General features: G+C 40.6%; 1 protein-coding gene across 1 annotated transcript in view; it reads left to right on the top strand.

Annotated features, from left to right (window-relative positions):
- Positions 1-14714, top strand: part of LOC101618229 (transmembrane serine protease 11D) — a 42952-nt gene extending 28238 nt beyond the window's left edge. The window contains exons 4-10 of the mRNA XM_045130346.1: positions 316-383; positions 2075-2232; positions 7210-7248; positions 9533-9710; positions 10848-11107; positions 12620-12762; positions 14553-14714. Coding sequence (XP_044986281.1) covers positions 316-383; positions 2075-2232; positions 7210-7248; positions 9533-9710; positions 10848-11107; positions 12620-12762; positions 14553-14714 — 1008 coding nt within the window. The remainder of the gene's footprint in view (positions 1-315; positions 384-2074; positions 2233-7209; positions 7249-9532; positions 9711-10847; positions 11108-12619; positions 12763-14552) is intronic.
- Positions 14715-14964: the final 250 nt, after the last annotated feature.

A 14964-nucleotide genomic window follows, 5' to 3' on the forward strand; every position in this document is an offset into this window, starting at 1 on the left:
CATATAGCATTAGTTCCCACATATTATAGTGAGACTGACATCTAGTACACACATCCTATCAAGGATCATTTCTGCTTAACAGATGATAAACAGGCAACGCGCACACACACACACACACACACACACACACACACACATATATATATAAATATCCTGTCTATGTCTACCCCACCCAGCTTGTGACAAAGATGCACTGAACTCAGTTACAAACTCAGAATTCCAATTCTCACTGGCATCAGCACCCTATCACAAAGTCGGACAGAAAGAAAGGAAGAGCTATAATTACAGAGTGTATATTTGCCAATTATTCTACAGATTACTCGAGCATTTGAAGAATCAGATCTAAGAAGCCATTTCCTCAGAGCACATGTTGTCAAACTGAGGTGAGTGAAGCGACATGAAGAACCACTCGGCAATTAAAGATGTATGCTTGCTTACAAAGCCTGCTGGCTCGGGTTCAGTTCCCCATTACCCACGTAAAAACCAGACACAGAAAGTGAGGTATGTGTCTAGAATTTGTTTTTAGTGACAAGAGACCCTGACACACACACCCCCACACACACACACATACATATGTAAATAAGTAAATAAAAAATTTACAAAAACTCGTGCAGTGAGAGCTGTATATCTTCTCAACTCACAATCTCTTTTCGGCAGCTTCATTGCCATTTACGCACGGATAAGTCTTGAAAATGAATCTCTGAGCCCATCTGCTCTCATCTCAACACATGCATATTCACAGCCACCTGCTTGATACCTTGCAGACAGCTCAGCGTTAATATACACAGATATGAACCTTCCATCTCTCCATAATCAAATACATTATCCTACTAGCCCTTCCTATCTCAGTCCATGGTATCACCATCAAAGAATTGCTTATGAAAACCATCATAGTCATCATTGATTCCTGACCGTTCCTCCAGCCTACACACCTAATCCTTGCAGTTCTGTGCCCTAAACATCTCCCAGATTCACAGCTTTTCTTTAAACACAGTGCCACCATCCTTCTCTATTCTAGAGTAAAACAGTAAGCTGATGAGTCTCCTTGTTTCTAGCCTTGTCCCACTCTATGCGCTAGTGAAGAAGATTCCTCTAGACAAACACCCAAACACACTGCTCCCTTCATTAAAATCACTCTAGGACTGAGGAGGTTTCTCAGTGGTAAAGTGCTTACTACACAAGCATGAAGACCTGAGTTCAGGTCCCAGCACTCACACAAAATGCCAGGTGCCGTTGGCGCGTGGAATGCAGTGTGTGCTTATATTCTAGAAAAATCTAGTTCAGTGATAGGAATAATAGCAAACCTGTAATGACATAGGCATTTCTTAAAATATAGGTAAAAAATATAGGTAAAGATATATTCAAAAATTAAGCACAAAAAAATCAATGTAGTTTTATTAATGTCAGACAAGAGAAACTCAAAACCTGGACATCAAAGATTGAGAATTTCAAGATGGCACTTTACATTTGACTTTGTTAGGAACAGACAGCATTTGTTGTCAACTAAAATGGGATGTAAACTATGAACATGTGTCTACAAAAGTTAAATTTTGCTGTTATAGCTAGATGAATAGGTCTAGGTACCAGAAAATTAACTTGTAGTCATAACTCACATAACTTTGGAATGTCGTCTTTTTATAAATTTTCTAAAGAAGATGAATTTGTTTCAAGTTTGTGAACTCTTATAGCAGTTAATACTTATGACAGGGCACTTACTGCATGCTGCGTACTCTTACAAAGGTTTTACACATGTCGTTTTCTATCACCCTAATAACAACCTATTTTACATGTAATGACTCTCGGTTACATAATGATTAAGAAAATTAAGTAATTTGCAAAAGTCACACAGTAAAAGTGGCAGCATTCTGACTTCCCAGCCAGCTATAATGCATGTTATATGTTCATTAAAATCGAATTTAGGAGATAGCGTTATCCTTACATTGTCATGACGTATGCAAACACCATTAAAACTGTTCTACAGGTCAATTCCTCAAATGAATTATTAAAAGTTGGCTTAATCAAGGAAAGTCTAGAGGTATCAAAAGCACTCTTTAAATATCTCCATGATTTACAGGCAAGAGGGTAGTGGTGTGGTCGCAGATGTTGTCATGAAATTTCGATATAGTAGACGTAACAATGGAGCATCGATGAAAAGCAGGATCCAATCTATTTTACAACAAATGCTGAGTAACTCCGGAAACTTGGAAATAAATTCTTCAAATGAGGTAACATGTAAGTACTATTTTTTGTACCATTTAATTTCAACATATCACTCATTCACTAATTCAAAGTCAGATACTAATTAAATGATAGCCTGATTTTGCATTCTCTGGAATGTACCTATCAAAGCTAAATATAATATGTAGTTCTCTAACATAAATATTTTAGGATTTTCCTCTTTTTCAACAGTTATATTTATTTTAAAAGATAATATTTTCTTCCACATGAGGTAATTTATTTTCATTTGTTCTAGCATTTTTTTCATTCTGTATATTATAAGCACGTAAAAAAAATGGAGTGTGAATGCAAATTTATTTCTTGAAAAAAAAAAGTGCTTAGGCTTGTCCTTTAAAGAAATGTTCCAATAGCAATGAATTTTAAAGGTCAGTATCTCAAGAAACTGTGGATTTCTATTTTCTTCTATATAAAACTGAAATCATATTTCTTGTCTTATATCTCAGGGCTTGGTGAGGAAAATTGTGAAAATACTTTCTTTATGTGTGTAGGATAGATATGTGGTGTGTGTGTGTGTGCGCGCGTGCACGTGTTGTAGGCATATGTGTGTGATGATGTGCACATCCAATGTGCTTAAATGCAGAGGTCAGAGAAGGAGGCTGGGTGACCTCCTCTATTACTCTTCTGCCCTATTACCTTGAGACATAGTCTCTCGCCAGATCTGAAGCTCACACCACCTTTGAGTTAGACTGGCTGACCAGTGAGCCCCAGAAGTTCTCCCGCCTCTGCCCATTTCAGCACTGGGTTCACAGAGGTGCGTGTCCGTCCTCAACTTTCTATGTGAAGTTCTAGGGATTTAACTCACATCCTCACGCTTTTGCAAAAAGAGCTCTTATCCAGTGAATTATCTTCCTAGCCCACAAATTTTCTTTGTAAAAACATTTTAATTTACACACAGTAACCATATCTATCTATGGGGTACATTGTCATTTTGATGCATGGGTATAATATATAATGGTTAGATCAGAGCAATTGGCTTATTACCATGAACACATAATATATCTTTGTGCTAGGAACATTTAAGATCTTCTCTATTGGTATTTTGAAATATTCAATTAATTGTTGTCAACCATAGTTATGTAAGAATACTAGAATATTCTAGATATTCTGGTGGTCTAGTATGATTTTAGAGTAGTAGAAGCCGTTTTTGGCCATGTGAACCTCTGGACCTCTCTCCATTTCTTCCTCCTTGCTGCCCTTCCTGGACTCTGGTAAAACACTATCTTATTTTCTATTTCTTAAATTTCATTGTTTTCATTTCCAAGTATAAGTGAGAATGTGTGGTATTTGTCTTTCTGAGCCTGACTAATCTTTACGCAGCATAATGTCTAAAAGTGTTATGTTGTTGCAAGTGACAGACTTTGTTCTTTTGTGGTTGAGTAATATTCCACTTGTCCCATCCACCACATTTTCCCCATTCATCTCTTGATAACTCGAGATAGACACCTAGGCTTAGTCTGTATGTTGGCTGTGGTGAACCACGCTGTGCATGAGGTACAGATGTCTCTGACAATTGGCTTCAATTCCTTAAGATATTTACCCAAAAGTAATATAGCTGGGCCACATGGCAGTTCTGTTTCTAGTTTTGTTGAAAACTAGGATCTCCAGATTTTATTCCATAGTGGCCATACTACTTTAAATTCCCATTAACAGCATATTAATATTCTATCCCCCATCCTCATTAGCATTTGTTAATTTTCTATTCTTTTGATAACTGTCATTTTAATTAGGATGAAATAATGCAGAATCCATTATTAATTACTCTCCCAACACTCTTTAAAAGGATGTCATTTTCATATGTTCAACTTGTGAACCTACTGCAGAAAGGGGTAATCATAGCATCCAGGTATAACTCATGGTCCACTCCACAGACCCTATGTTCTTTCACAACAGTAATCACAAATGAAAGTAAAATAATTATCATTTGTATAACTATTGCATTGTTTTACTTAATCCTACTCCATAGGCTTTCTGTAGGTGAGAGCAGCTGTAATTTGCTCGCTGTTTGTCCACTACCCAGAATCTGGTACATAACAGATGTCCAGTAAATGTCATCCCATGATTAAAAGATGTGGACAGGTTAACAAGGACAATTCCTTAGCCCTGACATGCACTTCGAGTTTAACACCCCATGATTTCCTCATAAGCTCAGGCTCAAAAGGATTTTCATGGCACCACCCTGGGCTGGGATGGACCTGCCACAATAGTACCAGTTGTCAAAGTACTAGAACACTTAATTCTTGGTAAACAAACACTGCATTCGCCTACAATGTTCTGCCCTCAAGAGTTGTGGACTCTCTTCTCCCCTCCCCTGGGCCTAAAGAGCTATGCTAGAAGGGGGAAAGAACATGCTACTCCAACTCTGTGGTCTCATTGCGCCCTGGCTTGCCCATGTTCCTACACCACAAGGAATAATTCCAAAGCACTTCTCAAGTACTTGTAATCTTTTGAGCATTGTTCTACATAATTTGTGCAATTCACTAATTGTTTCACTTCCTAGGAGCTCATAATCTAGTTGAAGCAAAATATTTCCCAACAGCCAGAGAGTAGACTTGACAATTGAGAGAGCACATGACGGGTCAGGACGTAGCTCGGTGGAGGAGCACTTGTCTAGCATACCTAAGGCACTGGTCCTGTCCTCAGCAGTGAGAAGAGAAAGGAAGAGAGAGAGGAGATCCACTCACGCAGTCAGCGTGAAATGCAGTGGGTGGGCAGGGACCCAGGTGGAGAGAGCAGAGGCTTGCAGCTCTCAGCAAGGGCTTCAGCACGCATGCATGAGGTGTGGGATTGACGTGGGAGAAAGAGAAATGCCTGAGGGAGAGTAAAGAACAATGAGCAGGGCTGGGGCAAAGGATAAAGTACTTGCCCCACAAGTGTGACAGCTGAAATTGGGATCTCCAGAGCCCATGGACGAGCAGGTGAGGATGGCGCTGACCTGTAGTTCCGGCTCCCAGGAGACAGCGGCAGGAGACCCAGGGACAAGTCAGCGAGCTAGGCTTGCTGAACTCAGTAAGCTCCAGACTAAAGGGACAGACCTGCCTTAGTGAACGAGGGGACCAACCAAGAAAGACAGATACCCAATGGCGATTTCTAGCCTCCACGTGCAGGCACGCACACGTACACCCGCATGCAGATGAGCATGCACACACACATGCTTTTACACCACACACACTAAATGACAGAAAGGAAAGCAAACACTTCATAGTAAACACGATGTAAACCTGATGCTTGAACAGAGCGAAGCAAAGAGACCACTGGGACAGCTGGTCAGCGCTCTATCATCCAGCACCGTGGTCACAAAAGCAGTCACTGTCTCTAAGCAGCACTTGAAGCGTCTTGAATGCATTTTTGACCCTCTACTAAATCCTCACAGCAACTATTCTAATGGGTACTCTTCCTGACGGCAACCATCCCAATAGGTCCTGTTACTGTCCTTGTTTAGGAAAGATAGGTAATTGCCTCAGGCGAAAGACTCATCCTGTGGGCAGTTAGGATTAAGACGCAAGTGTTTCTGGTCCAGAGAATGAAGGAGAGTAATCAGCTCCTTTTATTTCCTGTTTCCAAAAGGGCAACTTGGCTCTACTGATGCTTACGAAAGCCAATGCCATAGGCAGGCCCCGTGAAAGGCTTAGCTGAAACACCTTGCACAAACTGGTCTTAGGGAGCATGAAAGCCTGTCTTTAAAGCTTGAGTTGATTTTATAGGAACTAAGATTGATTTCTTACCAATAGTTTTCAAGTACGGAAGGATGTGACCTGACATGCAGTTCTGGGAGTGATGAGTCTCTGAAAGCCAGGCGGAGGAAAGTACAAACACGGAGCCGGGGTCTCAGTTTTCAGGGCGCTCTACTTGTGTGGAAGGATGAGCACATGAAGCCGCAGAGGGGGAGGGAGTGGGAGGCTAACTCACAGGGCAGTGAAGGCTAAAGGCTGAAGAGCCTAAAGGCTACTAAGATGTGAGAATGATGAGAAGGGATAGACGTGGTGTCACTAAATGAAGAAACGCACGCTGTGAAATCTCTAGATACAATTGGTCATACTGAGTTTGAGGGGACTCTTAAGATATGCACAGAAGTCTGTCCTGAATGCTGACTTTCAAGTGAAATAGACAAGTCTTCCTTATATGATACTGACATGGTTTTCTTTCCAGGCACTCCCATCATTCCACCATTCCTTCATGCACCCCCACACACATACACTAGCCCTAATTACTCCATTAAGCAAACATCTTACACCTCTATGCATTGATACCCCACTATACCTTCTCTTGGAAATGTCTTTTCCCTTCTGCTGGCTGCCTGGGAAGGGAAAGGAGCACAGGAGGAAGCAGCTATACCCAGACTCATCAGGGGGACTCTGGCTCCAACGCTGAGAGCTTGGGACAGTTCTTTGGGATTTCAAATTACAATACAAATGCTATTCCTCCAGATCAAATGTTACCTTCTCAATGACCCTCCTGCTAATATTTCTCTTTTATTCATTCCAATATGCATTTGAGTCTACTTGTATGACTCCTGGATTACTGTCTATCTGTAGGTGATGTGCTGGTATTTTGCTCACCATGGAAGAGATGATACGTACCTGTACAGTAATACCACATACACCAATATACTTACACATGTATATGAGTAAATGAAAAATCAGCTTCTTTTTATAATTGTCGCATTGTTTTTAGTCTCCTCTTTCCTATAATGACAGCAAAGCAATCTTTTAAGTGTTTTGTGAGAAAGTCAAGCACAAGCTTTAGTGTCAATACCAATAAACTGGGGCAAGGTTGTAAACAGATTTCTGGGGCACATGACTCAGGAACTCTTTCAGCAGATTTGGGGTGGAGCCTGGGAATCTGAATTTCCTCAAACCTCCCAGTGGTTCTGATTCTAGTTTTGTGAGCACTGCACTTCAAGAAATTGAAGCGAAATGACTTCCAGCCTGTGCTTTCTTCATCTTAGTCTCACATTTTCATTTTTCCCGCTAGCAATTACTGGTCAGGATACAGAAAATCTCTTCACTCAAGGTAAGTTTTTAAATTATTTTTTAAATGTAGTTTGTCAAAATATAGGGCTCTATGTAGAGGTGTTTTATGTTCTTAGCCAAGGCCATATGGGTGAAAGCGGTGCCTTCATTCTGAGTTCACCCAGGCGGGTTCTTGTTGAAACAAAATACCACTTACATCACTGGCCAATGAAGCAGAATTTACTTATCCTTCAAGAAAAAATAAATGGAGTTGTAGCACAGGACCAAACAATACTGAGTTGGGCCTCAGGAAAATTTCCTGAACAGTTTTAGGAAGCTTTCACCGCCTCCACCCTGTGGTGCCTTTTGTGTAGACTTATAAATTGTGTTTGATGATAGCATTTATACAGCCGTTCCTAACCACCATAATGGCTTGTTTTGTTGTGGATTCAGGTTAATTATAAGGTAATTTTAAAAATATAAGCGGTCTTGTCTGTTTGGGGCTTATATCCTGACGGGACGATCAGTGCATCCCAGTGCTCCACTGCATACTCTTACACTGGAATAGCAGACAGGAAGCCCTCAGAAACATGCAACTTACTTCTTGGGCTAACAAAAAGTAGCAGGAAATCAGCTCTGTGTACCTAGATAGCTGGCCTATGATAGACACTTCAGTAATTTTATAAAGTGATGCTACCTCTGTGATTTGCTACTTCATACTACATTTAGTTCATGTTGGTTTGGAACAAAAATGTGATCAAATAACACACTAAAGAATTTGATTATTCAAGAAAAATCATGTCTTATGTATATATATATTTTTTTTGTTTGAGGCAAGCCCAACATACTAGCCTTTTTTATGTGAGACAGAGAAAGAGAGTAAAGGAGGGAGGAAGGGAGAGAATTGGCACACCACAGCCTCCAGCCAATGCAATTGAATTCCAGATGTGTGCACCCCCTTGTGCACATGTGCGACATTGTGTGCTTGTATCACTATGTGTCTGGCTTACATGGGACTTGGAGAGTCGAATATGAGTCCTTAAGCTTTGCAGGCAAGTGCCTTAACCACTAAGCCATCTCTCCAACCTGATGTCTTATGTATATTCTTAATGCAAATCTGATCTTTTGTCTGAAAAATTTGTGCAAAACAAAATGCTTCAGGATGGTTACCAACCATCATTAGAAATTATTGTAGGTAATATGACTATATTATTACTAAAAAATATTAGACTAAACAAGAGAAAAAAGTCATAGAATTGAGGCTGAGAACTGAGTTATTAACACAGTCCGTTTCAGCTCTAGCCGCTGGGATGCCCATGGGCTTCTTAAGTATACATTCTGGAAGCGAGGAGCTTTCAGTCAGCGTCCCTACAGCCACTCTTTACTAGGAGTCAGCACGGAGAATGGGCCCTCCACGATGAACTACAGTACCACTAAGGAGGCTTCAGCGTGAGGCCAGTTCTCCTCCAACTTGTAGGTACATATGCACATCCCTCTACATGTATCTCCTGACCTGTTCTCCAGTGGAGGTCTGAAAGTCAAGATTTCTCACGAGTTCCTGGAGATAACCAAGATTGTATTGAGGAAAAGGACATTTCCTAGGCTCCTGTGGCCTGGGCTGGCACACTTGCCCATGTTAGCCCTCACTGTGGCCTGGGCTGGCACACTTGCCCATGTTAGCCCTCACTGTGGTCTGGGCTGGCACACTTGCCCATGTTAGCCCTCACTGTGGCCTGGGCTGGCACACTTGCCCATGTTAGCCCTCACTGTGGCCTGGGCTGGCACACTGGCCTACGTAGGCCCTCACACACTTGAAGCACCCGAGACGATACTGGAACTACTTTCAAATTTGAAGCCGTCATGCTAAGTAGCTTTAGAAATGTGCTCTAAAGTACAGTCTTTATGCATACATGTTCTCTAAAAAAACGTACCATGTTGGTAGTCGCACATGTACTGTAAAAATAGCAAGCCAGATATGGGGTACAAACCTATTAAATCCCAGCACTTAAAAGATCAAAGCAGGAGGATCAGGAGTTCAAGGTCATCCTCAGCTACACAGTGAAATTGAGGCCAGTCTGGGCAACATGAGGACTCTAGTTCAAAGAATAAAAGAATATATGTATGTATGCATGTAGATAGATAAATGATAGAGCTATTAGAGAGAGAAAGAAAGAATGAATGAATGAACATATGGATCATGTGCTCATATGCTTTTGGAAAGTCTAGTATGCTTTGAGGAAATACACGAACTTATAAATGATGGAGAATCTCTGCAGTAATCTCCAAAATGTCAGTGCATAATCATCTGTGCAGCATGTTAACTGTTAACGCCCTTCTCTTGCCAGAATGTGGGGCCCGTGCAGATCTTCTGACCCTGTCTGAAGAGAGGATCCTTGGTGGCATTCTAGTTGACGAGGGAGAGTGGCCTTGGCAAGTCAGTCTGCAGCTCAATAATGTCCACCACTGTGGCGGCGTCCTGATCAGCAACTCATGGGTCCTGACCGCAGCTCACTGCTTCAGAAGGTGAGGCTGTAGCTACCCTTCCTCCTCGGGAACAACTAGGAAAGAGAGGCACGCGAACATTCCACCCACTAGCTCCAGAAGTAAATGAAAATGGATTGACACAGAAATAGTTGAGTGAAAAACAAAAAAAGATCCCGAGTCTTTTCTTTCTACTCCTAGAAACAAAATTGTCTTTCTACCTTAGAATCCTGGCAGTTCTCTGTTTCCATTAATGGCATACCATTATAACAAAGAACAGAAGTTTATACATCAGCAAATTTAATTTAAAGCCTATTTATGAAAGCTTAGAAAATTCACTCAACTTGCCTATGATTCTTTTGTTTGTTGTTTTCAAATTAGGGGCAATAGTATTACCAAAGTGTTATGCTATTGGCAGAACTGGTACACTGATATAACAAATGTTAAGTTTTTGTTGTGCAGGATTCTCGTGTTTTATCATGGAAGCATACTATCATCTCAGTACTGAGGAGGTGAAGGCAAGAGGATCCCTAGGGCTTGCCGGCTAACTATTCTAGCCTAATTAGTGAGCTCTGGTTTCAGTGAGGGACTCTGTATCAGCCAAAAACGAGGTGAAGAGAGATTGAGAAAGACACCCATTGACAACCTCTGGCATCCATATGCACATGGACACGTAATATGAAAATGCATACACACATGCATACCATACACACACCCCAAAAAACAGGAAAAAGAAGAAGGATTTCCCTTAACTAATATTTAAATAGAGATTCATTCTCAAGGCAAAAGAAAAACCAAAAGTAATGAGTTAAAATGAAAATGGTCATTACTTCAGAATTCTTAGTAACTTGGATGGGGGCATGAGGAAAGGAGAGAGAACAAAGGAATTTATATTACGTTAGATATCATCAAAGTATTAGAATATGCTCATTGCAATAGAAGTAATTCAAGATAATACTTTCCTTCAAGAAATGTGTTCCAAATTCTTTCTATATTTTTTAAATAAAGGACACTCATTCTATCAATAAGTTCAACATAATTGTGAGCTTATAATGCAAGAAAGAATAGCAATGAGATGGTTGAACCATTCCCTGATGGTAGGGATAGCAAGTGCAAAATACAAATATTTGAGGTATTTATGAGTTCCCTATTCAAAGAGCAAGTTTTGTATATTTTTAGCTACCCTAATCCTCAACAATGGACTGCCACCTTTGGTACTTCCACGATATATCCTAGACGGAGAGTGAGAATAAGGACAATTTCAGCCCACAGAGATTACAGACCTTCAACTCGTGAAAACGATATCGCAGTCGTACAACTTGAGCGACCTGTCACCTTTAACAGAAATATCCACAGGGTGTGTCTCCCAGAGGCTACCCAAAGCATCACACCTGGTTCCCCTGCTTACGTAACAGGATGGGGTTCTCTAATTTATGGAGGTAAGTATCTCAGGAAAAAAATAAAATAAAAACAATAAAATATCCTGGCTTTCCATCATTACTTACGTTACTGTTTTGTCATGGAGTCGCATTATAATCCAGGCTGAAGTTGTTGTATAACCCAGGCTGGATTTGTGCTAACGTCACTCTGACTTTAGCTTCCTGAGTGCTAGATTACAAGCATCGGCCACCATGCCCAGGTTTATAAGAGCTTAAATTAGGAAACTGCGAGAGGAAGACTTTTACAGAGTATAGAAACATCCTATACGCTGGTCATCCCTGAGTTGTGTCTAACCCTGAGTTTCCTCGGAAACTCAAAACAAGCAAAACTCTTAGAAACTATCTACAAAAAATTCTCAAAATGCAAATATGCAAATATGAAAGAAAATAATAATGAAAACAAAGTGATATGAAAAAAACAGATGTTCTTTAGTAATAGAGTTCTATGAGACTTAAATGGCTCTTCCATGAAAAAAACAAGAAGGTTTGAATAGGTATTATCTAAGAACTTTAAGAACCCAAAAGGTATCATCTTCTAAAACATTCTGAGGTGAAATGAATTCCATGGTCACAAACTCCATGTATAGAAAGAACTGATCACACTTGTTCATTATTTCTCTAGGGAGTAAGACAAAGCTTTAATTTTCTCAGAAAAACTTTCACTGTGTTCTTTTGACCCAAAGTAACTTAGTATAATAGGCCAATTTTGTACTTGTCATGTAAAACTATTATAATTCTATGTTGGGAGAGCACTGATTTCAAATGGGTAGCTCTTCAACCCCAAAACTAGACCAATTTCAGTTTTGCTACTAGATTAAAATTTGATCAGTGTGTTATTTTCTAATTCAAAATCAGTTAGTAGATGATTTAAATAGTATAAGTCAATTTTGACACAGTAAATTTATTTATTTTTTTTGAGGCAGAGCCTCACGTAGCCTTGAATGTCTTCTAACTCATATGGGGCGGAGGCTTGCATTGAACTTGTGATCCTTTGTGTTCATTTCCTGAATTATAGGATTATAGGCATACGTCACCAGAGCCAATGATTTTTCTTTTGTCCAACTGTTTTATCCATTTATTTGCATGTGTGTATGTGTGGTAGGGAGTAGACTACATCAGGGTCTCTTGTGGCTGCAAATGAATGGCCATCTAGCTTTATGTGGGCAGCTGGGGAGGTAAACATGGGCTAGCAGTCACCATAGTAAGCTCTTTCAACCAGTGAGCCATCTTCCCAGCCCACAATTTCTCCCTTTTCTCTAAAAATTTTTGGGGAAATAGATCACAAAAGTAACTTAAAAGGGGACAGGGGAAAAAAAGGGAAACCCACTTGACTCAAGAGCCCATCCCTACTCTTCCACGGGAATCTTTGCTAGAAGGAAATTCTATGCCTCTTCTTTCCTTTCTAAATAGAGAATAATATTTGGAGTGCAATTGTTTTCTTCTCAAATTCTTTACATCTAAATGTCTACAAGTAGCTGAAGTCCATTTTATTTCTGCTTATACGCTAAATAGGCAATTCAGTCTCAGACCTACGGCAAGGCCAGGTCAGAATAATAAGCACTGATGTATGCAATGCACCGGCTGGTTATGGGGGAAGTGTACTGCCTGAGATGCTCTGTGCTGGAGTACCATCGGGTGCTGTGGATGCATGCCAGGTAAGCGCCAGACATGTGGGGCACTTACTAGCTTGCTATCTCATGACAAGCATAAATTCACAGCTATGATGGAGCTCTGATCCTCTAAAACTTTATGATCTTCATCTTTTTTTTTTTTTTTTTTTGGTTTTTCGAGGTAGGGTCTCACTCCAGCCCAGGCTGACCTGGAGTTCACTATGGAGTCTCAGGGTGGCCTCGAACTCACGGCAATCCTCCTACCTCTGCCTCCCGAGTGCTGGGATTAAAGGCGTGCACCACCACACCAGGCTGATCTTCATCTTATAGATAAAATTCTCTTATAAATTTTATGTTTCACAAAAATTGTTTCTTTTAATATTTAACTATTATGAAGTGTTAAAGAAAAGTATTATACAACATGGTAAATATCAGCAAAATAGGGTAACATACATTGCTAGAGAGTAAATTTTGAATGCTTTCATCACAAAAGTTAGTTTTTTTGAAATAATGGAGATATTAGCTAACTTGATTTCATTCATAAATCACAGAACTTTTTGTATCTTATAAAGGTACATAATTATTGCCAGTTCACAATAAAAATAATCACTCATTTCATGTTTACAAATAGTTAAATTTTAAAATATAGATTATTTTTATTTGAAAATATTTCTTATTCTCAGATCAATCAATAAAAACACTATTACACACAACCATCAGAAATACACATAATTTTAAAGCAGCTAGAAGGCAGCAAATATACACAAAATCCTAATTATCTAGGCCACAGTATCTCCTAAAATTATGTAATAGCAGAAACGAAAAAAGAAAAAAGGAGAGAGAGTGGGAAAGAAGGGAAAGGAAAGGAAAAAAAGAGGAGAGGAGAGGAAGAGACAGGAGGAGAGGGAAGGGGAGAGGAGAGGAGAGGACTGGAGAGGAAACAAAAGGAGAGGCGAAGAGGGGAGGGGAGAGGAGAGGAATGGAGAGGAGAGGAAACAACAGGAGAGGAGGGGAGGGTACAGGAAAGGAGAAGAGAGGAGAGGGGAGGGGAGGGGAGGGGAGGGGAGGGGAGGAGAGGAGAGGAGAGGAGAGGAGAGGAGAGGAGAGGAGAGGAGAGGAGAGGAGAGGAGAGGAGAGGAGAGGAGAGGAGAGGAGAGGAGAGGAGAGGAGAGGAGAGGAGAGGAGAGGAGAGGAGAGGAGAGGAGAGGAGAGGAGAGGAGAGGAGAGGAGAGGGGAGGAGAGGAGGGAAAAAGGAAAAGGGACAGGGAGGGTATGGAAAAGGAAGAAGAGCAAGGTAGGGAAGAGATAAGAAAAGAAGGAAAAAAGAAAAGCCATTTATCTCTAGCCTATAATCTTTAGTCCAGTGCATAAAATCAAACAGCCATGTGAAATTTTCACATTATAGCAACTAGAATAAAATAAGATACTGAAATTTTATTTTTTAGATTACTTAATTATTTTACTCCTAATTGATATATTTGTGCCTTGTAGCAGGTTTTATTCCTATGTCTGAAGTTCAAGGTTATATAGTCACAAGAACAAATAGTATCAGAAATTAAATGTGAGTCATAGGGCTTACAGGGTGAGAAGGTGGAGAGGAGCAGGTCATTGGGATGAGAGGAGAAGCCTGAGAGGAACCAGCGGCCTCGGGCAGCAGCAGGGAAGTCTGAGTGATGGGCTGCTCCTCCTCTGAGCCTGCGAAGGACTTGAAGGAACTCAGAGGATTTCCCTACTTCTGCATGATTTGTGCTGACTTCCTCTACTCTCAGAGACATAAACTCAAGACCTTAAGGTTGTTTCTGTGCTTAGGTAACCAATCGTTTTGTTTCCTACAGGGAGATTCTGGTGGCCCACTAGTCCAAGAAGATTCCCGGCGACTTTGGTTCGTGGTGGGCATAGTGAGCTGGGGGTATCAGTGTGGTGTGCCAAACCATCCCGGAGTGTATACCCGAGTGACCTCCTACCGTGACTGGATTAGGCAGGAAACGGGAGTATAGCACAATAAACATGTATGTCCTGGAAAGTCTGCGTGGAAGTTGCCTGTATAAAGTCCCACAGCTCCACTTGTCAGCTGAAAAGAAACTAGAAGTGTCCGTTTTGGCATCCTGTTACATAAGCATGGTTTAACAAACACTATTTAATCTTTATTCGCATCGACTTTCATTCTGTCAAGAAAACTCCATGCATTCTGCATCACAATATGGCTATGTCACAGGGGGGCACTTATTAACCTAGTTACAGAGTTAA

Source organism: Jaculus jaculus, chromosome 11, assembly GCF_020740685.1.
Source record: "Jaculus jaculus isolate mJacJac1 chromosome 11, mJacJac1.mat.Y.cur, whole genome shotgun sequence".
In the NCBI taxonomy this organism is placed as follows: Eukaryota; Metazoa; Chordata; class Mammalia; order Rodentia; family Dipodidae; genus Jaculus; species Jaculus jaculus.